The sequence below is a fragment of the Oncorhynchus nerka genome, linkage group LG25 (genome assembly GCF_034236695.1).
Source record: "Oncorhynchus nerka isolate Pitt River linkage group LG25, Oner_Uvic_2.0, whole genome shotgun sequence".
Taxonomy (NCBI): domain Eukaryota; kingdom Metazoa; phylum Chordata; class Actinopteri; order Salmoniformes; family Salmonidae; genus Oncorhynchus; species Oncorhynchus nerka.
In genome coordinates, this window is record NC_088420.1 from 25,312,372 (window position 1) to 25,339,730 (window position 27,359).

General features: G+C 41.2%; 1 protein-coding gene across 7 annotated transcripts; it reads right to left on the minus strand.

Moving 5' to 3' along the window:
* Positions 1 to 4,326: 4,326 nt before the first annotated feature.
* Positions 4,327 to 25,652, minus strand: LOC115109273 (serine/threonine-protein phosphatase 6 regulatory subunit 3-like). 7 transcript variants are annotated; one of them, XM_029634004.2, is made up of 25 exons: positions 25,465 to 25,652; positions 17,909 to 18,071; positions 17,555 to 17,788; positions 17,152 to 17,338; positions 16,905 to 17,042; positions 16,751 to 16,816; positions 16,550 to 16,662; positions 16,314 to 16,427; positions 15,599 to 15,728; positions 15,096 to 15,248; positions 14,702 to 14,860; positions 14,559 to 14,623; positions 14,242 to 14,357; positions 11,140 to 11,225; positions 10,895 to 10,981; positions 10,520 to 10,566; positions 9,751 to 9,805; positions 9,305 to 9,435; positions 9,057 to 9,172; positions 8,709 to 8,919; positions 7,563 to 7,660; positions 7,305 to 7,479; positions 5,846 to 5,965; positions 5,612 to 5,701; positions 4,327 to 5,494 (listed from the first exon to the last, which is right to left on the minus strand). In XM_029634004.2, the coding sequence occupies exons 3-25, from the start codon at positions 17,779 to 17,781 to the stop codon at positions 5,443 to 5,445; spliced, it is 2,736 nt and encodes a 911-aa protein (XP_029489864.1). In that variant the 5' UTR covers positions 17,782 to 17,788; positions 17,909 to 18,071; positions 25,465 to 25,652; the 3' UTR covers positions 4,327 to 5,442. The 7 variants fall into 7 exon arrangements, with proteins under 7 accessions (XP_029489864.1, XP_064865760.1, XP_029489860.1 ...); XM_065009688.1 differs by having other exon boundaries at positions 10,520 to 10,617; XM_029634000.2 differs by having other exon boundaries at positions 9,051 to 9,172; positions 10,520 to 10,617.
* Positions 25,653 to 27,359: the final 1,707 nt, after the last annotated feature.

Genomic DNA, 27,359 nt, shown 5'->3' on the forward strand with positions numbered 1-27,359 from the left:
GAGGTTTTAATTATACAACAAATAATATGATCTACATGATCAGTCTGTGTGTAAAATAAAAAGTGGTTCATGTGAACCTAACTCACAGCTAGAAAATGTAAGGAAAGCAATCCAATGTTATGTGTTGCCTAGACTTTACTGCAAATGACACTCAAGTCTTGAGAAAAAACAATACACTAATATTGCAGTTAGCCATGACAGCCTTTATAACAGAACGCGTGTGACCACACACATCTAAATATTGCACTTGGGGGAAAAAACATATTAGTAGATAGAAATAGAAATAGTAGAAATAGTAGAAATAGAATGAAACAAACATTCTATTTTTGCTCTATTATAGTGGTCACTATAGTAGATATTGATCAAGTGTACAAGGCTAGGTGTGCAAAAATAACATTCACTGAGTACAAAATGTAATAATCCCCCCTCACTCACACACAACAAAAGCAATATTTTTGGGCTACACTGCACATTATTACATTTGACACTTTCTGCCTGTGGTCATCTGTTCTACAATGTGCCAGCAGAGAATGATACCCTTTGTTGGCATAATTGATCTATTTCACTGTATTGAAAAAGTCAGAAAGAGGGATAGTGTGTGGTGTTCTTTTCACCATAGTGGCATCCAGTTTAAGCCAGGCCCAGCTCCAGCTACACTTGATCCCTGAATCCACGTGTTTAACAAGCAACGCCTAATTTTCACCTAATTCTCTCATTCGGAATTAACCACATACTGTAGAGGGAAAACATTAGTGCACACAGAGAGTAGTTCGTTTGTTAGCTAGTTAACTAGTTAACATTTCACACAGATTGCCAGGATCCAGTAAGCAACTAACCCATTATACCTTGAGGAACGGCAAGGAGTCGTATACCAGTTAACATTTACATTTACATTTAAGTCATTTAGCAGATGCTCTTATCCAGAGCGACTTACAAATTGGTGCATTCACCTTATTGGTGCATTCACCTTATGACATAACGTTAATACTTTAGCGAATTGGTTAGGTTACTAACGTTAGCTCATCTGATGTTGTTCTGTCTGACTTTATTAGCCAGCTAATTTTCACACAATAAACTCAAATATTTGATCATCACCTTCTCATCCCTGTCTCTGTGGTCAGGTTTCTCACCAACCTCTTCGATATCATTCAGGGGACTTTAACTGGCAAACTGATAGCTTTCCACTCTCCTCTGTCTTTCCAGAGCGCACGCTGATACTGTAACTAGCACATTGGCTGTCTCATATCTCTTCAGTAACATGCAGCATTCTGTTGTTATGTGAATGATTGGCTCCATCACTCGTTCGCTTACAGCCAGTGATCCGAAATTCCCTGTTTTAGGTCAGTTAGGAGCACCACTTTATTTTAAGAACGAGAAATGTCAGAATAATAGTAGAGAGAATTATTTATTTTAGATTTGATTTCTTTCATCACATTCCCAGTGGGTCAGAAGTTTACATACACTCAATTAGTATTTGGTAGCATTGCCTTTAAATTGTTTAACTTGGGTCAAACGTTTTGGGTAGCCTTCCACAAGCTTCACACAATAAGTTGGGTGAATTTTGGCCCATTCCTCCAGACAGAGCTGGTGTAACTTTGTCAGGTTTGTAGGCCTCCTCGCCTTTTCAGTTCTGCCCTCAATTTTTCTATGGGAGGGGGTCAGAGCTTTGTGATGGCCACTCCAATACCTAGACTTGTTGTCCTTAAGCCATTTTGCCACAACTTTGGAAGTATGCTTGGGGTCACTGTCCATTTGGAAGACCCAAGCTTTAACTTCCTGACTGATGTCTTGAGATGTTGCTTCAATATATCCACATAATTTCCCTCCCTCATGATGCCATCTATTTTGTGAAGTGCACCAGCCCCTCCTGCAGCAAAGCACCCCCACAACATGATGCTGCCACCCCCGTGCTTCACAGTTGGGATGGTGTTTTTTTGCTTGCAAGCCTCCCCCTTTTCCCCCCCAAACATAACGATGGTCATTATGGCCTAACAGTTGTATTTGTGTTTCATCAGACCAGAGGACATTTCTCCAAAAAGTATGATCTTTGTCTCCATGTGCAGTTGCAAACCATAGTCTGGCTTTTTTTATGGCGGTTTTGGAGCAGTGGCCTTTTCCTTGCTGAGCGGCCTTTCAGGTTATGTCGATATAGGACTCGTTTTACTATGGATATAGATACTTTTGTACCCGTTTCCTCCAGCATTTTCACAAGGTCCTTTGCTGTTGTTCTGGGATTGATTTGCACTTTTCGCACCAAAGTACATTCATCTCTAGGAGACAGAATGAGTCTCCTTCCTGAGCGGTATGACAGCTGCGTGGTCCCATGGTGTTTATACTTGCGTACTAGTGTATGTACAGATGAACATGGTACCTTCAGGCACTCCCAAGGATGAACCAGACTTGTGGAGGTCAACAATTATTTTTCTGAGGTCTTGGCTAATTTCTTTTGATTTCCCCATAATGTCAAGCAAAGAGGCACTGAGTGAAGGTAGGCCTTGAAATACATTCACAGGTACACCTCCAATTGACTCAAATGTCAATTAGACTATCAGAAGCTTCTAAAGCCATAACATGATTTTTGGAATTTTCCAAGCTGTTTAAAGGCACAGTCAATTTAGTGTATGTACATTTCTGACCCACTGGAATTGTGATGCAGTGAATTATAGTGAAATAATCTGTAAACAATTGTTGGAAAAATGCACTAAGTAGATCATGCACAAAGTAGATGTCCTAATCGACTTGCCAAAAGTATAGTTTGTTAACAAGAAATGTGTGGAGTGTTTAAAAAACGAGTTTAAATGACTCCAACCTAAGTGTATGTAAACTTCCGACTTCACCGAATTTTGGATTAAAAAAGGTGACTAGTTTGCATACCTGTATGTAGCGAGTGTGGGGGTGGGACTCAGTCTTTTAAAAATTGTATAGTAATGTATACTTTTTGTTGTTGCTCAATCTGATGCATAAGCATCTGGTAGTCATCTTGGTTTTCATTTTAAGATATTTTTTTATCCTTCACGTTTATAACAATTTCAGACACTGGCAACTTTGTATTCGTAGTCAATTTTGCTGTGAAGTTAACAGCGGTCTATATCGGCAGTTTAGCGATCTTCAGTGATTCGGTAGGGAAAAAACGCATCTAACAACGTACTTCACTGTTCTGTGAGTGGTCTGAGGCAGTAGGTAAATAACGTCCGTTTTCAAGTGCAACTTTAGTAGCGATGGCTTTTAATGATGCTCCTACGAAGTTGTTAACGATTAATTTAACCTTAAAATGCTTTTGGAAAACCAGGCCGTCACTGGGAAATAGTGCCACCTGCTGAAAACTTTGTCAGTGCAACATAATCGCATGACAACTAAATGGTCAACATCCTCAGAAAAGTTGCAATTTAACTCAATTGATAATTGTTATGTATAGGTCTTTCTATTGTTTTGACCTCTTCATTCAGTTAGATTATTAAGTGTTAACATTTTATTTTTTACTCAATTTGGTATAGGTACAGGGTACAGCAAACAACCACTCTTAATTGTGTCTTTAAAGTGAAGTTATCGTCTCAGAATTTCTGGGATTGGACAGTGCTCCCAATCTGAGACGTGCAGCTCAGAGGAGTGGTGGGTGTTTTTCTTCTGAACCTAGAATTTCACACATTCTTACCTAGCCCTTGACTAGTGTTTCATGTGGGCTTTATATAATTGATGTTTTAAGTACAGACTAACAACTAGCTTTACACATATTGTATATTAACTGAGACTCTCCTCCCCTCTCCCTGAAGCATTTAGACAAGTTTGTTTTTGTCACATACAGCTGATAAATGTAGTGAAATGTGTTTTAGTAGTAGCCATAGTAGTAGTGCACCCCTGAAGCGAATTGAGGTTAAGTGCAGACATTTTTCCACCTTGTCTGCTCGGGTATTTGAACCAGCGACTTTTTGGTAACTGGCCCAGTGCTTGAACCAATAGGCTACCTGCTGCGTGATAGATCAGGGTTGCTGAGAACAGTTTAAGTGAATGTAATGAACTAAATCTTATATTAACATTCATATTCAACTCTGACCTATTTCACAAGGAGGCGTGAGATGAAGTAGAAGTTGAGCAATACTCTTGGAGAATTTACCATTGAATAACCTTGAAAGCAAGTTGAGACAAGTCACAATTAGTAATTACAGTAAGACATCAGGAGTCTCCTGACAGGAGATTAATCAAACAGTGCCCTGAGTCAATGTCATGTTAGGAGTAATTATCTTGAGATTGACACAATACAAGGTGAAATGTAATATCTGGGAAAATAGGGTAGAAAAGTGCTTATATAAATAGTTTACCCCTTTCCCATTGCTGGCACAGATACCTTTTTATTAAAAAAAAGAATCAATGGTTGATGCATGATTGAAGCAATACCAAGAATATGCATTACATCCCCATCATTTTGCAGGTAGAAAGGTTGACTTGAGTGATACGGGAAAAGTTTTAAAATGGGACCCATTTACCACGAGCCTTCAGACAGTGTTAACACTCACTAGCTACATGCAACTGGAAACCATCTTCTACAGTTATTCATCTTGGGGTTTGTACAGTTTAATGTTGTCAAGGGGGAGAGAACATGGGTGTATTCATTACGCAATCTGTTTAGTTAAGAACCAAAACAGATTAAAATGAGTTTCTATTGGACAAATTCAGGTAGGTCCCTCCCCATTCCGTTAAGAAATGCTTAATTAAAAAAAAAAAAAAGAAGTTTTGCAACAGAATCTGCGGAATGCATACACCCCATGTGTATGGCTCTTAGTATCATCTACCTTAATAATAAATTAAGTTAAAAACTATACCAAAGGTTTTCAAATCTTGCTCATGTTGAAAGGATACAAGAAACATTTACAAAATAATACCTGTGGCAAAATAAACTTTGAATATTTAAAAATCATTCTGAATCCCTACTAACAAGCGTACTGACAAATGGACCAACATTGGTTTCCAATTAACATTTCATGGCAGCTATTGTATTTAGTAGGAAATTTAATTTTTTGATTTTGTGCAGGAGGAAACCCTATCAAAAACAGCTTTTGGTCACACGAAGTGTTCCAATTGGTATATTTCAGTTATTAATCTTCTGTTACTGTATACATTTTTTTATAAAATATTTTATTCATACAATCATTTTAACTATATCAACATTACTATTTAACTGAGTGGCAAGATGGACAGAACCTCATAAGAACAATAGTATATAAACGAATGCAAAAAAAAAAAAAAAAAACTGTATCCATTACATTTCGCTCTTCATTCAGTTCCAACTTTCTGTACAACTGTCTGTAATAGCCTATTATGAATATTGCTGGTCCTGATCTGTTGAAGTTAGTGCAGCAGCAGCTCTGACTGGGCTTGCACTGCCCTCTACTGGTGATCCAGGCAGAGAGCTGTGAGTTGCAGGAACAGGCTGGCAGGAACCACATATCACACCGGGCCGTTCACAGCTGCCTCTGGTGAGGTCACACTCTGCTGTGTTCTGTAGGGGTGCAGAAAGAGAGGCTACAATGTAACATTCTGGATGACTACACTAGTTATAAGACATGCCAGACTGTGGAAATCCACAACACAACCTTTGATTCTAGCTGCCACTTACTTGGCTTTGTCCATTCCTGTTCCTTCTTCTAGAGGACCATTAACAGCATCACTGGAGACTTTAGATTTTTCTGTATCTGAATGTTTTGCACTGCTGAAAGGGAGGAAATTAGAGGAACTCATGAGCTGCTGGTGGACAATTAGAACAGGTACAACAGCATGTCTGAAAACAGCTCACTAGTGCTAGACCGTTCCAGTGAAGGTATGAGTTCACTGTATGGTCATGGAGCCAGACCTTGGTTTCAAACAGTTGCTGGCAGGCTGGACTGATGCAGACACACCCTTCTCAGGTGTTCTACTCTCCCCCACAGTGTACTTCGCAGATGTGTCCTCTGAGGTAGACTTCTCATCCTCACTGCAGAAGAAAGGAACACATTTACAGAGCTCTTGCCATTTCTAAATATACAGACCCCCTCGTTAAGACAATGGCCAGAAATGACGGAAGCATGCAGAATGGGACAGAAAGACCACAAAGCGATGGGGTAAAGAAAAAAAGTGTTGAAATGTGGTTGCCGGTTAAAAATGGATGCAAGGATCATAATGTACACTAAATGGAAAGCAGCAGCAAATTCTCTGACCATCCACTTACAGGAGTTTACCTCTTTATGGGTGAGCTTGCTTTGAGGAGCAGAGCATGGGGTGATTATGACCGTTTTAGAAACTCACTGAATGGATCAAACTTATGTCAGCCATCAGTCTTGCTTTTTGTCATTAAACCACCGCGATTACTATGCAAAACTAATACGCACCAGGACATTATGTATTTGGGTTCTACAGCCAATGTTACATAATCATTGAAGAGGAAGTTGTAAGGTAGGCTATTTAATTTAACCAGGCAAGTCAATTTAGAACCAATTCACAATAACCTGGCAAAGTTAAGTGTATTCACTAAAAACAACTACCTAGATAGCATTTTGAAGGTCTTTGATTTTTACATGCAATTTTAAAAAATGAAGCAAATTTCAAGTAGAGCCGAGTTTTGCATGATAACAGGCCTACTGCTAGTCTAAGACTCATCTCTCCAGTTTATTCCAGCCACCTCAATGCCATGTGCTGCGAACTGAAGCCAATGAGATACCAGCACAGGGAGGGGTGGATACATAATGAAGACCTTGTTCGCCAATCCACACCACAAAGAGAAAATGGCCAATTCAGAAAGCCTGGGAATGGCTAATCCTGAGGGCCGATGGCCATTTCATGACATCATTGACGACGAGCAACGACCAAATCATTACATCGGAGATAGACATGCACATGGAGATGGTAAAATAATTAATAATTTTAAAATAAAACTAAAACTCAGTGGCTGACATGAAAACAAGACACAGCAGACTTTCCCCCCCCGATTGGCTGTACATACCGATAAGATTTCAACACTCTGAAGCCACACGCAGAGAGAAAGAGGAAGCTCATGTTGTAAGTGTTGCAGTTAAAGTGAAGGACAGTTTCTCAAACAACAAAAGGACAGCAATGTAGGTTGGGAAGATTTGGTGATACGTAAATGGTACATAAATATTTATACAAGTCAACTGGAGTGTCCCTGTTTTGCCTGGCTGGAAATCACCCAGTGTAGGGAGAAAACTTGGCAAGGCACAGAGGTCAATTCCACATGCACTGTGAGGTGAATGGCTGTGTTGTAAGGGAAGGATTGGTGACAGGGGGAAAGGGGTATGGTGTGTTATCAGAAGCCTTACCTCTTGAAAACAGCCGTTTCAGTTTTGGCATCTACAGTAAGGCTAACTGTCTCCTTCATGGATCCATTGGTGACCGTCTCAGTGGTGATAGTCTCCTCCGCGTCCGAGCCTCCGGCTTTCCTTCCAGGGGAGCTGGCTGGCTGGGCTGCCTCGTCACCTGGCCATTGGTCAGAAACTGGGACATCACACAGGGATAGCATCATTACAGTGATCAATGAGTAAGAAGTAAAATGCTTATTCCTGTATGGCAAAGCTCACCTTCAGGCTGCATTGGTGCGTTGACACCCAAGGGGTCTCCTGTCCCTATGCAGGTCTCCATCGCTACTGGGGAATTGTTCCTCAAAGGATCTTTGGGGCTGGAAGAGCAAAAGTAAAAAAGGTCTTTAATTTGCGCCTCCTAAAATAGCCAAATTCAAATATAAAATGCATGGAAAGGCAAGGGAATAAACTGAACACCAGTCACCACCTTCCAAAAGTATGTGGACACCTGCTTGTCGAACATCTCTTTCCAAAAATTATGCTCATTAATATAGAGTTGGTCCTCCCTTTGCTGCTATAACAGACTCCACTCTTCTGGAAGGCTTTCCACTAGATGTTGGAACATTGTTGCAGGGACTTGCTTCCATTCAGCCACAAGAGCATTAGCAAGGCCAGGCACTGATTTCACGCTATTAGGCCTGGCTCGCAGTCGGAGTTCCAATTCATCCCAAAGGTGTTTGATGGGGTTGAATTCAGGGCTCTGTGCAGGACAGTCAAATTCTTCCACACGATCATGACAAACCATTTCTGTATGGACCTCGCTTTGTGCAGTGGGGCATTGTCATGTTGAAGCAGGAAAAGGCCTTCACTAAACTATTGCCACAAAGTTGGAAGCACAGAATCTTCTAGAATGTCATTGTATGCTGTAGCGTTAAGATTGGAACTCGTTAGTGAGTGTTGCAACCGGGGACGGACTATTTTTAAGCGCTTCAGCACTCAGTGGTCTCGTTTTGTGAACTTGTGTGGCCTACCACTTCGCAGCTGAGCCTTTGTTGCTCCTAGACGTTTCCACTTCACAATAACAGCACTTACAGTGGACCGGGGTAGCTCAAGCAAGGCAGACATTTGATAAACTGACTCGTTGAAAAGGTAGCATCCTATGACAGTGTCATGTTGAAAGTCACTGAGCTCTTCAGTAAGGCCATTCTACTGCCAATGTTTGTATATGGAGATTGCATGACTGTGTGCTCGGTTTTCTATACCCGTCAGCAGCGGGTGTGGCTGAAATAGCCAAATCCACTAATTTGAAGTGTTGTCCACATATTTCTATATAGCATGTACATGGGAGGATAACAATATGGAAGTGTGTGTGGCAATCGTGCCACATAAAGTCTTGGGACTGAGGCTGGTGGAATGAACCCTTACTTGACTGGTGAGAAGTTGCTAGAGAAGTCTGCCCAGCCCGTGGCTGTGTCAGGGGAAGCATTGGGGGAGCTCCAGCCAGCAGATTCTGGTAGGACTGCAGGGGAGGAAGGGGATGCTGTGGCAGTAGTGGTGGCTGGGGCAGGTGCTCTGATCGACGTAGAACTCCCAGTGTCCATGGGTATGTCGTCAAAGTTAGCTGTCCACACAGGCCCTGAAACGACAGGGCAACCGTCACAAAAAATCCAGCCAAGACAAATCATGCAGCATTTTCTTGAGGAGATCACACCAGACAGACCTACCTAACCACCAACCCAACCGTGTCACTCCGGGACAATCACTCACCCTCACCCGTGTCCACCTCCATTCTGTCATCAGAGCTGGCGTTGTTAGGCTCAAAGGGATCACGTTTCACATCCTCCTCCTCAGAGTCTGTGCTCTCCTCACTATCTGTACTGCCAGAGCTCCTAATGGTTCAAGTCACAAAATGGACAGAAGTCTTTAAAATAATCAGCAGGTGCCTTGAATAGGCCTCAGAAGGTAAGCCGTTAGTCATTTCAGATATTTAATTTACTTATGGCGAAAAGGCGCTGCCGTACCGAGGACATCTCTGAGCTTCAGGTGCGAAAGTGATATCTTTCTCATCCCAGATGTCCTCCTCATCAGAGCCTGCATCTTCAAACTGCTGGATCTTCTCCTTACAGCAGGCCTCAAACAGAGCTATATTTGCCTGGAAGACAACACCAGTACCAGAGTAAAGCACAAGATGCACAAAAAGACATGCTCTGTTGCTTCCACTTCATTTACTGTACATGGAGAAAAAAACAAAGAAAATAAGTATGTGCACCTTTTTCATATTCATACGTAACGGAATTTCAAACATCAGCATTGGCTAATACTATGTACAGCATTATAAAAATGGTGAACTTCAATGTTTTGGGAGTTCGTGTAGCAGTTTTATTTTTACTACATCTAGCCTAGAGCACAGTTGGAAAGGACAACTATTTCTATATAATTGTATAATACATTACATTAAAATACTTACACTTTCATTTGTATTCAAGGAAAAATTGATGTCTGATATTCTATCAAAGGGAATACTGAAATGTTAAAGAAAAGAGTTTAGTTTAGTTATATTAGTGAGACAATGACTTCACAAAATGGCTTCAGGACTCCTCCCGACAGAGGCCCAGTAACAGGTAGAAGGACAATGATGGCACACTAACTCACATTAAAAACAGCTTTTGCAGAAACCCCATCAGCCATTCTCCACAGGAACCCAAACACCAGCAGATTCCCACATAACAACAAGATCCAGACAGAAGTGGCATAGAGGAGGGCAGAAGTGTGCTACTTACTCCAAACTAAACTGAATTTTGCAATTACAAAGTTACTGTCTAGACTCTGGTCCAAGCAAACCACCAGTCGATTGACAGTGACAAGCATTTTGAACTTTACAGTCATGTATCCAATTTAATGGTAGGCCTGTATAATAACAGCTAGTTAAATGGAATCATAAAGAAATTTGACTTGTGTGTTGCCGAATTCAAACTGGCATCCAATTTAGATACAGCTTTATTTCTCCACACTAGAGATATCACTATCCAAACAGTGGCATATTATTTTCATATATAGATGTTAAATTACAAACATGTGACCTAAACCTTGTGCAGAGAAAGAAACTGGTTTGCAGTCCTTTGTTACGTTAAACAGATAATATATTAGAGTTCTAGACTCCCCAAACCCTCGTTAAAAAACCACAACCAATGTAATAGTAGGTTATGAACAAAACATCATGCAGGATCAGTACTCACTCCACGACATCATCCTGATCGGCAAACTCTTCGTCATTGAAGCCAAACTGCTCAATAAAATTGGACGTCATTTGTTGCATCTGATAATCAGAAAAGGCCTGGCAAACCCAGGACCAACGATAATGATATAGTCTTGGCACTTACAAAAGTCTTCAAGTTCTACAATTCAAAACAATTGGCTAGTACTGTAGCTATTGGTTAATAGTTTAGATTAAGAGCACATGCATACTTACATGTTTAATGTTAGTTTTTAAATCATATATCAGTACTACTACGAGACATAAGTCCAGTATAATAATGTTATCAACAATTACAAACACTATAAATATGCAGATTTAGCAGTGCGTCTACAGTATTATCCAGTTACAGACTTACCTGTTGTAGAGAGGAATCCTGGTGGAATCCGCTGTCCTTGAAGTCTACCTCATCATCACTGGATGAGTGAATATGGTGTGTGTTCACCTAGGGCACAATGCAAACAACCTTATTACTAAGAGGACAACCATTAGACCTTCTTCAAACAGCTTTGGCACTACTGGCACCTCAACTTCCAGTGTAAATACTCTGTGTACTTTGCAAACATTTTGGCATCGAGTAACAGGTGTCTGGATCAGACTTACTAGGTCTACAGTGTTTCTCTTGTTTGTGTCAGCTAGCTGACCAGAAGTGAAGGTTTCCCATCTCTCTTTGTCATCCTCTGTGAGCTCTGAAACACAAATAAAAACAAATGTTATTAGTCACAGGCACCAAATACAACAGTAGACCTTAGAGTGAAATGCTTACTTACGAGCCCCTAACAATGCAGTTAAAAAACAACATAAGAAATAAAAAAGTAACATGTAATTAAAGAGCAGCAGTAAAACAACAATAGCAAGACAACACAGGGGGGGGTACCGGTAGAGAGTCAATGTGTGGGGGCACCGGTTAGTTAAGGTAATATGTACACGTAGGTAGAGTTATTAAAGTGACTATGCATAGATGATAACAGAGTAGCAGCCGTGTAAAAGAGGGGGAGAGCGGGTGCTCTCGATGGCGCAGCTGTGGAACCTTTTGAGGATCTGAGGACCCATGACAAATCTTTTAAGTTTCCTGAGGGGGAAAACGTTTTGTCATGCCCTCTTCACGGCTGTCTTGGTGTGCTTGGGCAATGTTAGTTTGTTGGTGAAGTGGACACCAATGAACTTGAAGCTCTCAACCTGCTTCCACTGCAGCAGAGTCGATGAGAATGGGGGCGTACTTGGTCCTCTTTTTCCTGTAGTCCACAATAATCTCCTTTATCTTAATCACATTGAGGGAGAGGTTGTTGTCCTGGCACCACACAGCCAGGTTAGGACCTCCTCCCTATAGGCTGTCTTGACATTTTTCAGGCCTACCACTGTTGTGTCATCTGCATACTTAATGATGGTGTTGGAGTTGTGCAGTCATGAGTGAACAGGAGGGAACTGAGCACGCACCCAAGGGGCCCATGTTGAGGATGTGTTGTTACCTACCCTTACCACCTGGGGGCGGCCCCGTCAGGAAGCCCAGGACCTAGTTGCAGAGGGAGGTGTTTAGTCCCAGGGTCCTTAGCTTATTGATGAGCTTTGAGGGCACTGTGGTGTTAAAGACTGAGCTGTAGTCAATGAATAGCATTCTCACATAAGTGTTCCTTTTGTCCAGGTGTGAAAGTGCAGTGTGGAGTGCAATAGCGACTGCATCATCTGTGGATCTGTTGGGGTGGTATGCAAATTGGAGTGTGTCTAGGATTTCTGGGATAATGGTGTTGACGTGAGCCATGACCAGCCTTTCAAAGCACTTCATGGCTACAGACGTGAGTGCTACGGGTGGGTAGTCATTTAGGCAGGTTACCTTAGTGTTCTTGGCACAGGCACTATGGCGGTCTGCTTAAAACATGTTGGTATTACAGACTCGGAGAGGGAGAGGTTGAAAATGTCATTAAAGACACTTGCCAGTTGGTCAGCGCATGCTCGCAGAACACGTCCTGGTAATCTGTCTGGCCCTGTTGAACTGTTTAAAGGTCATCACATCGGCTGCGGAGAGCGTGATCACTGTCTTCCGGAACAGCTGATGCTTTCATGCATGTTTTAGTGTTACTTGCCTCGAAGCGAGCATAGAAGTAGTTTAGCTCATCTGGAGGGCTTGTGTCATTGGGCAGCTCTCAGCTGTGCTTTCCTTTGTAGTCTGTATTTGTTTGCAATACCTGCCACATCTGATGAGCGTCAGAGCCGGTGTAGTACAACTCGATCTTTGTCCTGTATTGATGCTTTGCCTGTTTGATGGTTTATCGGAGGGCATAGAAGGATTTCTTAGAAGCTTCTGGGTTAGAGTCCCGCTCCTTGAAAGCAGCAGCTCTAGCCTTTAGCTCAGTGCGGATGTTGCCTGTATTCCACAGCTTCTGGTTGGGTATGTACGTACGGTCAATGTGGGGACAGCGTCATCGTTGCACTTATTGATGAAGCAAGTGACTGATGGTGTACGCCTCAATGCCAACAGAGGAATCCCGGAACATATTCCAGTCTGTGCTAGCAAAACAGTCCTGTAGCTTAGCATCCGCTTCATCTGACCACTTTTTTATTGATCTAGTCACTGGTACTTCCTGCTTTAATATTTTTGCTTGTAAGCAGGAATCAGGAGGATAGAATTATGGTCAGATTTGCCAAATGGAGGGAGAGCTTTGTCTGCGTCTCTGTGTGTAGAGTAAAGGTGGTCCAGAGTTTGTTTTTCCTCTGGTTGCACATTTAACATGCTGATAGAAATTTGGTAAAACGGATTTAAGTTTCCCTGCATTAAAGTCCACGGCTTCTAGGACCGCCGCCTCTGGGTGAGCGTTTTCTTGTTTGCTAATGGTGGAATACAGCTCATTCAATGCCGTCTTAGTGCCAGTCTCTGACTGTGGCAGTATGTAAACAGCTACTAAAAATACAGATGAAAACTCTAGGTAGATAGTTTGGTCTAAAGCTTATCATGAGAAACTCTACCTCAGGCATGCAATAACTCGAGACTTCCTCAGATATCGTGCACCAGCTGTTATTTACAAAAATACATAGCCCGCCACCCCTTGTCTTACCAGACACCATGGTTCTATCCTGTCAGTGCAGCGTATAACCAGCCAGCTGCATGTTGATAGTGTCGTCGTTCAGCCACGTCTCCGTGAAGCATAATATATTACAGTTTTGAATGTCCTGTTGGTAGATTAATCTTTTGCGTAGGTAATTTATTTTATTGTCCAAAGATTGCACGTTTGCTAGCATAACCGAAGGCAGTGGGGGTTTATTCGATCGCCTACGAATTCTCAGAAGGCAGCCCGTACTCCGGCCACTTTTCCTCCCGCCTCCTCTTCACGTAAATCACAGGGATCTGGGCCTGCTTCCGAGAAAGCGGTATATTGTTCGCGTCGGGCTTGTCAGACTCGTTAAAGGAAAAAAAGGATTCTGTCAGTCCGTGGAGAGTAATCGCAGTCCTGATGTCCAGAAGTTATTTTCGGTCATAAGAGACGGTAGCGGAAACATTACGTACAAAATCCGCGGAAAAATAAGTTGCAAATAAACGAACAAAAAACGATCGATTGGGGGCACGTAAAAACGTCAACCTTCTCCAGCGCCATTTTATGAGTCACACATATAAATAACACAAGATTAGTCTATTCCACCTCAATACAGTAATTCATTTTAGGAGCTCCAACTTAATTTCTGATGGGACATGACACCTCAAAGCACACTCACCTGAGATGAGCTGCTGTATCTTTGCACCATTGGGGCCCTTGTCGCTGTTGTGCACTATTGAGTTGGCTATTCTGGTCAAGTGCCCCATGTAGCCCCGTCTACGTCCACCCTCAGCCCTGAAACAGGAAAAACACGTGTATTGAAGCCTATATGAACATTATGGTGACATTTCTTACACTACATTGAGCCTTGTTAAGGGTAAAAACCAAACAGCTCACAAGAGAGTTAGAAAAATATGCAAAGTCCAGTGGTCTAGTAACAACAGCATTATGGTCTAAATTCATAGTGGAATGAGAAAAAAAGACAACAGTACTTACTGCTCCTTCTCATTGGAGCTCCATGCATCAAGAATTCTCTGGATAAACTGGCACTTCTGAAACAGCTAAAACGCAGAGCAAAAAGCAGTTAATTGACTTGTCTGACATGAATGCCATCGATGTAAAGGGTGATAAAGCCTCACGTGTTTGATGAGGTGGCTTTCTCTGACAGGCTCTTGGTCCTGATCTCTGTTGATTTCGGGGTTTTCACTTTGGGCTGGGGGCATTGCTAGGATCATCGCAGTGCAGATTTCAACTTGTATATGCAGGAAGTTATTCCATATATAGTTGAAGTACATGTCCTGAGAATAAATGGAGAGAGAAAGACAGCCATTAATTACACATCCCAAATCTAGTTGTTGAAATGCTCATCATTCCTGTTGACCTTGGTTATGAGATGGGGGTAGTAAGGGAACCAATGTCAAAAGAAAGTGAAAACCCTGTGCACAGCATTAAGTCTAGATCATGGTGCTGGTTTTGGTAGGAAAAACTAGTACGCCAAAACAAGTAAAAAACACAAAAAGACAGGCAACTGACAAGTATGACTCCAAGAGTGTTGAGGTTGATCAGCTCCATGTTGATAATATGAGTGTTGGTCTGCAGGAGGCTGGCCACAAGACGGACCACACTCAACCTGGTGTTGCCCACTGGGGGGTCCAGCATACCCCATGTGGTTTTCATGATATTCTTCTGCAAATGTGGGGATGAAAGGAACAATCAGGGTCTCGTTCAGTCTATATTCATTTAACTTGGTAATGCAAATAAAACCACCATTGGAGTGCACATGTAGAATAAATTGGAAGGACCACCCACTGAAGATAAACATGACTAAAAGTTAAAAAGCTTGAGATAGCAGGATCACAAAAACAAATCTAAGACAGAAATGTAGTATAAGTTTATTGAAAATATTGTGGTAGTTATATTTCACTCAAGTGGATAGCAAGGAGGACAACCTACTCTAATGAGTTTACTAATCTAAGAAATGTGTGCACTTTTTACTGTGTGTGTGTGCGTAACACTATAGGTATGTAAAGTATTACCTTTGGGGGTTCCAGCAGCAGTTGATGAAAGTCTTTGAGCCTGGGCCTGACAGCCTCCAGAATGCTCTGATTGACTGAGAAGGATGGGTGGCTCATACCAGGGGGACAGATCTCCAAATGGCCTTCGAACCTGTACATGACAAAAAGTATTTAGTATTTTATTAGGATCCCCAAAGCCACAGCTACTCTTCCTGGGGTCCACATAAAACACATAAATAGACAAGTGCATCACAAGGACAGAACTATGTGCATAAAAAAAAACACAATTTCATACATTTATGCCATCAAAATAATAATAATGTGATTCATAGACACTACTGAATGCAAGTGTAACACACAAAAACGGAAATGCAATAAGGAGGTGCGTTGTCAAACCGGCAGACACTTCTCGTTAGATTCCCGACGTGAATAAAGCCACCTTGTTTCTATAGTAACTGGGTCTCCAGGGGTCTTATAGACTTTACAGTTATCACCCGGAATGTGTTTGAGGTAACATGTAATCTCTTAAACTTGAAAGCCTTTTGTTACAGTTACCACCCGCTATGGGTATCATTAGGTAAAATGCAACATTCATGAACATGCAGAAATAACCAGAACTTGAACAAAAGAGCAGCATATCAGACAAGTCTAACAGCTCAACACTAATAGTATCTTAAAACACTATACCACACAACCAAATCATCATTAAACCCAAAACAGGACATTGTGAACTTACGCTGGTCTTCGTGTCTCAAAGAGTGTCAGGAGAATCTGAATTACACTGACTATGGCAGAGTCATTTTTCTCTTTGTCAAAGATGTTGGATAGCAACTGCTCCACAGTCTCTTGTCTGAGAAATGGGAGGGGGATAAAATATCATGCTTTTGCCAGGACAATAAAGTCATACTTTGGATATCATGATAGCAACAAGTTTTCTTCGCTGAAAGAATCAAGCAGAGGTTGTTGATTTACTTTTCCAGTGTGGCCAGTAAGGGATCAGGCTCAGAGCAGCCCTGCACTTGAAACATCTGATCTCTGCTGAGGCGGATTATTTCACACAGAGACTGGGATGCATTGGAGTGCCTCTGCGTGAGGAGAGAGAGAGAGAGACTTGTAAAAACACTGTCTGAAGAAACAGTACTCCACACAAATGGTTAATGAAATGCAACTTACATCCTCATCCTGAGAAGGTTGGACCATATCAACAAGCCTCTGGATCACCTTCTCCTCATTCAGCCACTGTGGATGAATAAGTTACAGGTTGATGATGATTGATCATTAAGAAAATGGACAGAAACGTCAAAACTAAGAAAACTCCAACACTCACATTTAAGACATCTTGTCTGAGCTGCTGTGGTTCAATGCAGGTCAGCATTCTGAGCAGCAAGTCCATGATGGCGGAGGTCCCTATGTGTTTAATCATTAAGTCCACAAAGTCTTCCCTCTTCCGCAGAAACTCCACAATCTACAAGAGATAGAAGACACTCTTCTTCTCAAGCCTTAACAAGACACTGCAGCATGTCAAACTCTTCAAAATCACACTGATTAGGACTAGCGGTGTATACTGATCTCACCTGTTCTGGTTTCCTGCCGATGAGGATGCTAAGGACCTTGCTGAAGAAGCTGGCCAGTAAAGGGTTGAGTGGAGAGTCCCTTTGCAAAAATCCATAAAGTTTCATCAGCAAACTTTCATCTTCTCCCAGTCTGTCATTGATCTGTCCAACGTCCGAGGTAAGGAGTTCACACGATATGTTGGGGTACCTGCAAATAGCGCAAATACATCATTTGGTGATTTACCCAGTACAGCTGGCCAACCACACAAAACACAAAGTTCCTGTATAATTGACAGCCTAGCAAGTCATGCTTGCCCCCTTGGGGTTGTAAGGGTATTCCCTTATGACGTAAACACATGAATGCAAGGGAAGCTGAAAGAAATTCAGAATAATTCTCAAAACCGTGTGTGTGAATCTCACTCACTTGTACTTGATCTTCTCCTCTACATCATCACTTGGCTCCTGTGTGATGTAGGTGACCAGGTCCACCATGCACTGAGGCCGCACCAGGAAGTCCACCAGCTTGTGGTTCTGGGCCTTGCACTCCTGCAGAACATCCTCCTCGTCCATCACCTCAGTCAGAGTCACATCCTCCTTCTCCAGGAGGGTGTCAATGTGAGACGTTGTGTGTAGATCAAACTTCCAAAACATGATGCTTCTGCAAGGAAGGAAAATGGTCATAAGGAAAATACTCAGTGACTAAAAGTACACGGCGCAGGTTGAGAGGAGGTAGTCAAATGGAAAGTAGGTGGTCAAACTGATAGCTTCACAAACGTACCTGACTGGGGTAGTCCGTCCAGAGGTTAAAAATAAAATAATGCTTGTGCTCTTTGGGAGTTCTGGCCCATTACAGGCTTCACAGACAGCAGTGACGAGAGACCTTTGGACACAGGACACATGCAGCAGAACGACCACCTCGGCCTCAACAGATCAACGCACACCTGAAAGAAAGAACCGAATTTAGCCATCAGAGCATTCCCTGCACTGGAAACAACTTTTGGTATTTACTATGTGAGAATTATTATGTTAAATATTAAGTGCTACTGAAACAAGTAGCAATTTAAGATATGTTAATTTTGGCTTACATTCATTTCTAAAATAAGTAATATAATAAACCCCTTGAAAACAAATATTTAGCCTAGGTCATAAGACAAACAAAGCCCTAGGAAAGTATTTGGGCCGGTAAACCATGGTTTTTCCATCATTGTAGGAAAAGGCTGCACTTCCTTGTCATGATCCCAACAACTTCGCCCAAAACAGAAAGTGTATGCACTTTTTGTTTAAACTTAAAAGTATTAAGAGAAGCTCTACTCAGCAAATCTCTCCTCATGCAAACATACTGGCAAAGTCATTGCTTGCACAGAACTTGGTCAAATCACTGTCACATTTTAAAGGAAAATACCACTCAAAAACACCTATTGGTACCCCCACCCCCCAATTAGTTGATAGTCCCAAAATGTTTTGCATGCGATTATCAGCAGTCAAATTATAGGATTTTTAAGAAGCAAAGTGTCACATCATCATCATGATGATGCATTTAGCATCATCAGTCCAATATCTTATCTTGACATGCAAAAACCTTTGACTGTTAACAGCGGACTACTGAATACTACACCAAGCGGTAGTTTGAGCGGAAACAATAACGCAAACTCTCCTCCACTGTTTCGGTAAAGGACAGAGGGATGGGGCATGAAAAATGTAACAGTCAAATTCAGAGAGCTTTGGATGCATGGACTGACCATGATGATACCAAAAATCATAGTTTTAACCATGTTGAGGCTATATAGTGTTTGTTTACTTTGATTACAAACATGAGTTAAAAATAGCTTATATATATATATATATATATATATATATGGTTCTGATGGGGTACAACAGTTGCATTAATCCCATGAAGCATTTAAGTTACATTCTTCAAGAATAAATGGGTACAAAAAACAAATTTAGAAGTAAAAAAACTGATATAGCAACTGCTTATTTCCCCTTTAAGAGGCACCATAACACTGTGTCAAGAACTCGCAGTAGGAACCATGCAGTGAAATATGTTCAATGCACACAATAGGCATATGACTCAAAATAAACAGATTTTCCACTGTGTACACCTGGCCCTCAGTACAAAAAACCCCAAAGTATTTTCTTGTGGGGAAGCCTGTGAGAAATAGGGTTAAAGGTTACATAGCAACCATCTTGGCTTATGCTAAACCAGCACCTCAGATTCATCAATGGCTGAGAGAAAAAAGTTTATTCATAGACTAAGCGGGGGCTGGGGGAGAATTGACATTGGCCCCTGTCCAGGCACATGCATGCTTTGATGAGTGTGCAACTCAAATCATTGCTCTATGAAATACAAAACAATGTGATTTTCAAAACACCAGTACACAGAGGTCAAAATGAATGACAGAGATAACATTGGTTGTCTGGCATTAATTCTGTCTACCAAAGGCAACCAAATAATGAGTGTAAAACAATGATTTTATGATCAACCAGGAACACAACCGAAGACTGAACAAAATCCCGTGCCACAAACAGCAATAGGCACTGTCAGCCAATAGTTTCCATCTATTCTAAATACTGATGCAATGATGACATTTTGGGCCGATACCAATATCCAATATTTTCCATGGGAAAAAACGATACTGATACCGATATTTAAATTTTTTGCAGTCTTTTAAGCATGAGTTAAATAATGAACACACACGGACACAGCAGTCTAAGGCTCTGCATCTTTGTGCAAGAGGCGTCACTACAGTCCCTGGTTCGAATCCAGGCTATATCACATCCGACCGGGATTGTGAGTTCCATAGGGTGGCGCACAATTGGCTCAGCGTCGTCCGGGTTTGGCTGTCATTGTAAATAAGAGTTTGTTCTTAACCGACTTGCCTAGTTAAATAAAAGGTTACACACACACACACCAAAAAGTTAGCACTTTGTTGGCATTTACATATGTCCCCATAACCAGTAAAACAATCAAAACCGATTTCTTTCACTTACTTGCTGTGCTGTTTCATTGTTCAGTCGTTTAATTTTGAACCAGGATTTCTAATGGATGCCGTTTGAGTCTTTCTTGTTAACAAACTATAGTTTTGGCAAGTCGGGTAGGACATCTACTTTGTGCATGACAAGTCATTATTCCAACAATTGTTTACAGAGAGATTATTTCACTATCACAATTCCAGTGGGTCAGAAGTTTATATACACTAAGTTGACTGTGCCTTTAAACAGCTTGGAAAATTCCAGAAAATAGTGTCATGGCTTTAGAAGTTTCTGAAAGGCTAATTGACATCATTTGAGTCAATTGGAGGTGTACCTGTGGATGTATTTCAAGGCCCATCCATCCTCCCCTCAATACGGTAGAGTCGTCCTGTCCCCTTTGTAGAAAATCATCCCCAAAGAATGTTTCCACCTCCATGCTTCACGGTTGGGATGGTGTTCTTGTGGTTGTACTAATCCTTCTTCTTCCTCCAAACACAGCGAGTGGAGTTTAGACCAAAAAGCTCTATTTTTGTCTCATCAGACCACATTACCTTCTCCCATTCCTCCTCTGGATCATCCAGATGGTCATTGGCAAACTTCAGATGGGCCTGGACATGCGCTGGCTTGAGCAGGGGGACCTTGCGTGCGCTGCAGGATTTTAATCCATGATGGCGTAGTGTTACTAATGGTTTTCTTTGAGACTGTGGTCCCAGCCCTCTTCAGGTCATTGACCCGGTCCTGCCGTGTAGTTCTGGGCTGATCCCTCACCTTCCTCGTGATCATTGATGCCCCATGAGGTGAGATCTTGCATGGAGCCCCAGACCGAGAGAGATTGACTGTCATCTTGAACTTCTTCCATTTTCTAATAATTGCGCCAACAGTTGTTGCCTTCTCACCAAGCTGCTTGCCTATTGTCCTGTAGCCCATCCCAGCCTTGTGCAGGTCTACAATTTTAACCCTGATGTCCTTACACAGCTCTCTGGTCTTGGCCATTGTGGAGAGATTGGAGTGTTTGATTGAGTGTGTGGACAGGTGTCTTTTATACAGGTAATGAGTGGAGAACAGAAGGGCTTCTTAAAGAAAAACTAACAGGTCTGCGAGAGCCCGAATTCTTACTGGTTGGTAGGTGATCAAATACTTATGTCATGCAATAAAATGCAAATTAATAACTTAAAAATCATACAATGCGATTTTCTGGATTTTTGTTTTAGATTCCGTCTCTCACAGTTGAAGTGTACCTATGATAAAAAATTAGACCCCTACATGCTTTGTAAGTAGTAAAACCTGCAAAATTGGCAGTGTATCAAATACTTGTTCTCCCCACTATAGGTATGCACGCCAGCTTTGACATCGGTGTTAAACTAGACACCGGCCCAATATCAACGTTGGCATTTTTAGCTAATGTCGGCAGATTCCAAAAAAATTGTTCACCGATATTGTGCATCCTTAATTCTAACCATGGCCAGAGGGGTATATTACAAAGAAGGATAAATGAGTTAGCTGGCTAAGTTTCCTAAATATTCTGAAATAACTTTCTAAATTTTAGAAAGATAAACTTAAAATAGGCATGGTGCAATTTGCCTCAACCAAAAACAGACATCTACATTGAACAAAAATATAAAACATGTGAAGTGTTGGTTCCATGTTCCATGAGCTGAAATAACAGATTCCAGAAACGTTCCATACACACAAAATTCTTACATTTTACATCCCTGTTAGTGAGCATTTGCCAAGATAATCCATCCACCTGACAGGTGTGGCATAGCAAGAAGCTGACTAAACAGCATGATCATTAGGCATGTGCACATTGTGCTGGGGACAATAAAAGGACACTAAAATGTACAGTTTTGTCACAACACAATGCCACAGATGTCTCATGTTTTGAGGGAGCATGGAGTTGGCACGTTGACTGCAGGAACTGTTGCCAGAGAACTTAATGTAACTTTCTCTACCATAAGCCTCCTCCAACGTCATTTTGGAGAATTCGGCAATACATCCAACCGGCCTTCCAACCGCACGCAGACCCATGTATGGCGTTGTGTGGGCGAGCGGAGTGCCCCATGGTGGCGGTGGTGTTACGGTACTGGCAGGCATAAGCTACGGAAAACGAACACAATTGCATTTTATCGATGGCAATTTCAATACACAACAATAAAGTGACGAGATCCTGAGGCCCATTTTTTTCCCGGGTATGTGACCAACATATGCAGATCTGTATTCCTGATCATGGGAAATCCATTGTTTAGGGCAAAATGAATTTATTTAAATTGATTGATTTCCTTATATGAACTGTAACTCTGTAAAATTATTGCATGTTGAGTTTCTTTCCACTATTAGCGCCAGATATATATTCTGGACATTTTCTAAAATTACAATGTAAACCTTTAAATTCCTGTATAGCACCTTAAAGTTCAACTTATACTGAACAAAAATAGTGTTGCACAGTATTACTTACCTGCCAGTGTTGTGGTTGGCTGTGATATTCATTGTACTATCTAGTTGATAGACCAAAAGTAAAAGGCTGAACTCACACTTGAGCCTTTTACTTTCGGTTTTGGTCCACCAGCTTCAAACAGCTGTAAAACCAGCTATTTTTGGTAAATGAAAATATATTTCACAGCGATTTAGATGGTACAATGATTCCCTACACTAGTCAGTGCTTCTTTTCTCAAACTGAAATTGAGCGAACAGCATAGAATTTTAGCAACCAGGAAATGCCAGCGATTCCCACTAGATAAAACAGCTAGTCAAACCAGCTTTAGTATTTTGACAGATGCCATGCCGGCAGGAGAAATCAATAGGTGAAATATCACAACACTGGCAGGTAAGTAATACTGTGAAACACTATAATTCTACTATTATAGCCAGATATATTGTTACAATGCAACCCCCCAAAAAAATCCTGTGTAGCACTATTGATGAACCAGATTATTTATCAAAGTTAGCTGGCTAATTTATTGATCCTGCTTTGTAGTAGCCCTCTGGTATGGCAAAAGTGTTTGCTCTCCTTGGAAAACAGCAGCTACTGAGAAGGCGTATGAGAGCACTTAATTCCAATAATTTAAAGCTACAATGTGCTACAATGTGGGGGACCACACCAAATTCACATCGAAATGTGAGTTCTAACAGATCTACCACCTCTTAGAGTTGCTTTCAACGGGAATGAAAGATATGTGTACTATTTCTATGCTGAAGTTTCATTTTTGCATATTTTACTTTTGGGTTTTGTACACCAACTTCAAACAGCTGAATATGAAAACTATATTTCACAGGGGTTTAGATGGTACAATGATTCTCTACAAACTTAATTAAACTAGGCAAACTATTAGAATTTTAGCAACCAGGAAATGGCAGAGCGATTTCTGCATGGTGCATATTTAAGGCATAACCCCATCAGTCCCAGTTGAAAAAGACAGGACACTCAAAGAATACTGGATAGCCAATCCCCAGTGGGTGAAAACAAAAACATGCAATATGTCAAATAAATCATAACTGTACAAAACAATGTATACTCAGTCAAACATCTATGTATGCCTATTCCAGTGACAAGTGTAAAACTGAACCTCAGGGGTTACCAAAGGAAACATATTTTGTTTAATTGGCTACAGATTGGTGTACAAAGATGGTTGGTGTCCATTACTGGGCGTTACAGGAATGCCCCATACAAACATCCATCATAGATTTTTCAACTAACCTGTCCTTGGAAATCCTTTTTTTCAATGAATCGAGAACTAAAAGGAAGTATCTTTGAAATGTCTGTCTACAATTGCATGTGAAAAATGACCTTTCCAAGAATTTCAGTTCCATCCCTGGGGGGGCATAATATTTGCAATAGTTTGTTCTGAATAGAACCATTTTACATGTTCTTCGTTCCACTGTTCCAACCAGCAAAATAAAAGTTCTGAACCAGTTCGAACCAAAAACAAGTACCGGTTTATACGTTTCTTTGAATGTCTTTGAACTTCAGTTGTCTTACTGTTGTACCAGAGCTAGCTATCTAACAAGCTTGTGTGTGCAGAGCGGCACCAGAGATAAAACCACGTCTTACCTTTTTGTGGTTAACGAGGCCAATGTGAAATGTGATAACTATAGTATCCCTAGCTAGCATTCAAAAAGTTAATACATTGTCTAATTAAAAACCTCTTCCCATTATCTGAATAACATCAGTTAACATCAGCTACCTGCCCCTCCTTCGGAGGACAGGTTAGTTAAAGAAATCTATGGTGGCGGATTGTATGGGGCATTCCTGTAACGCCCAATGATGGACACATTATCAGGTGTACAACCTGTAGCTACTGTTCCATATAAACTAAACTAGAACGTGTCATCTAACCTAGGTAATGTGTTTTGCTATAGGCTTACTTTTGTTTGCCAAGTGTAATACATTGCCCAGAGCAAAGGGCTACATATACGTTACATTGCTGTTTTCCCTAACAAGTGGGGCTAATTGCTGTTCAGTGTTCGTACTGTACACTACTTTTACGAGTCTGCTATCAAGCTAGGGAACTTAACTAATATAGAGATATAACAGGACAAGCTGGAACTAGCTAGCTGGTTATGTAACGTTAACTATTGGGATCAGAAACTGAACTAGCTAAATGCAATACTTCGCGTGACTTGGAGAATCTTAAAACAATTCAAAGACGACTTAGCTAACTACATACAAAACATCAATAGACCGCTAATTGATAGCTAGCTAGCCAAGTTGGCTAACTGGACTTTGAGAACAAAACAAGCAAAATACAAAGTGTTTTCCCGGTATCTCCAAACTACTAACTAGTTACCTAGCTAACTACTTCAAAGCATATTTACCCGAAAAGCAAACGCTAACTAGCCAACAAACATTAATGTTACCCACCTAGCCGGATATTGGTTAGCTAGCTAGGTAACATAGGTGTCAACAAGGTTGTTCTTTTGGAAGACTTGACACTTCAACTATGGTATCTACTTTAGTTAGCTAAAACATACCAACATCTGTAAAGAGGAAAGAGGTATAAAACACTGTTGGAGAACATGCAAACCAGCTAGCTAACTGGTTAACTAACGTTAGCATTTTCTTGAAGTACCCTAACCAGAGCACAGGCCAAACCAAACGGTGTCGAACACTAAAATACGGCTAACGTTGGCTAACAATATTGTGTATTTCAATCGACCCCAGTCGACTTTCAGTCCCACATAATAACACTAACTTACCTTAAATATTGACTACAAGCTACAACAAGTGAAATATATCGGTGTAGCAACCTTACCGGGAGCTAACGGAAAAATGCTAAAGTTAGTGTTGCTCCGGTTAGCGAGTTAGCTGGTCCAGTGCTGTTCGTGTCTCCTCAGAACTGCATGGAATAGCAAGCAAGTACGTACCGATAAACAGCGGTATATGGCGAGTCCCCGGCATGTAGCTTATTGATCCATTAGCCTAAAGTGTTAAAAGCGAGGAACATTCAAATCCTAAGAAAAAAAAATTATGTTTACAAGTGATTCTGACAGGCGCGAAAAGGTAGACCATCAGAGGGCACTTTTCAAGATGGCGGTTCCATCAACTTCAACGACCCCTTCCCCCACCACAACTGAAGTATCTACCTGTCAATCAAACATACTGGTGGCGCTCTATTGGCTATGAATTACGCCAATTAGACCTACTTCTAGCGAGTTCAGTCTTGTGATTTGGTACTGTACACTGCATACTGTCCACTCCTTTGCGGTAAAAAACATTGCGGCGTCGAGAAACTCCCATTTTCCGCAGATAGAGGAGGGTGGAACGCGTGAAAAAAACAAGGAAGGGATTCGATTATGTGGGAGGAGTTAACACTGAGTGAAAAGTGATTTCTTACGTTTTGGAGCTGGACTGCAGGGATGCAAACTAGTCACCTTTCGGCGAAATGTGCCGCTTTTAATAAAACAATTCGGTGACCTATGTAGATCCGATGAGAAACGTTTTGGGGGAAGAGGCTTTGAATCACTACTGGCTGTAAGCGAACGAGTGATGCGCGTTTGGAACAATACTGGCTGTTCCCAAGCCAATCGTTCACATAACAGAATGCAGCACGAAGAGATAAGAGACAGGCAATTTGCTAGTTACAGTATCAGCGTGCACCCTGGAAAGACAGCGGAAAGCCGTCAGTTTGCCAGCTACAGCCCCCTGAACGATAACGAAGAGGTTGGTCAGAAGGTGATGAAGTGTAAAAACAACTGGCAAATATAACGTTTTAGGTGAGGGAGAACGTGTGGTGGAACAAGTATTGTTAGCATTGTTATTAAGTATCTTGCTAGCTGGATCGAATTATCCGTTAGCTAGCCAGAGAAATGTGGAGCAACATTAGCCAACTTAACTGATCAAATATTTGAGTTTATTGTGTGAAAATTAGCTGGCTAATAAAGTCAGACAGCACAACATCAGATTTTTAATATTTTTAATATTTTTTTATTTCACCTTTATTTAACCAGGTAGGCTAGTTGAGAACAAGTTCTCATTTGCAACTGCGACCTGGCCAAGATAAAGCATAGCAGTGTGAACAGACACAGAGTTACACATGGAGTAAACAATTAACAAGTCAATAACACAGTAGAGAAAAAAAAATAAAAAAAAGGGGGAGTCTATATACAATGTGTGCAAAAGGCATGAGGTAGGCGAATAATTACAATTTTGCAGATTAACACTGGAGTGATAAATGATCAGATGGTCATGTAGAGATATTGGTGTGCAAAAGAGCAGAAAAGTAAATAAATAAAACAGTATGGGGATGAGGTAGGTGAAAATGGGTGGGCTATTTACCAATAGACTATGTACAGCTGCAGCGATCGGTTAACTGCTCAGATAGCTGATGTTTGAAGTTGGTGAGGGAGTCTCCAACTTCAGCGATTTTTGCAATTGAGCTAACGTTAGTAACCTAACCAATTCGCTATAGTATTAACGTTAACTGGTATACGACTCCTTACCGTTCAAGTTCTAATGCCTTAGTTGCTTATTGGACCCAGGAAACCTGTTTGAAATGTTAACTAACAAACTAGCTAACAAGGAGGTTTCACTCTTGCCAAAATTGGACGCAGCTGCAGGGAATAGCGGGACTTTTTCTCAACACATTGCAGAGGTAAAGATAGTAGATTGATTTGTTTTGGTAACTGATCTACAACGTTAAATTAAACTAAACTATAGTTTAGCATGCCTTTATGTTGGAACATTCTTCGAACACACAGTAGGCCTTGCTTTGAGTGGGACACACACATAATTTTATAAGTTGCAGGATGTCTTGCAAATA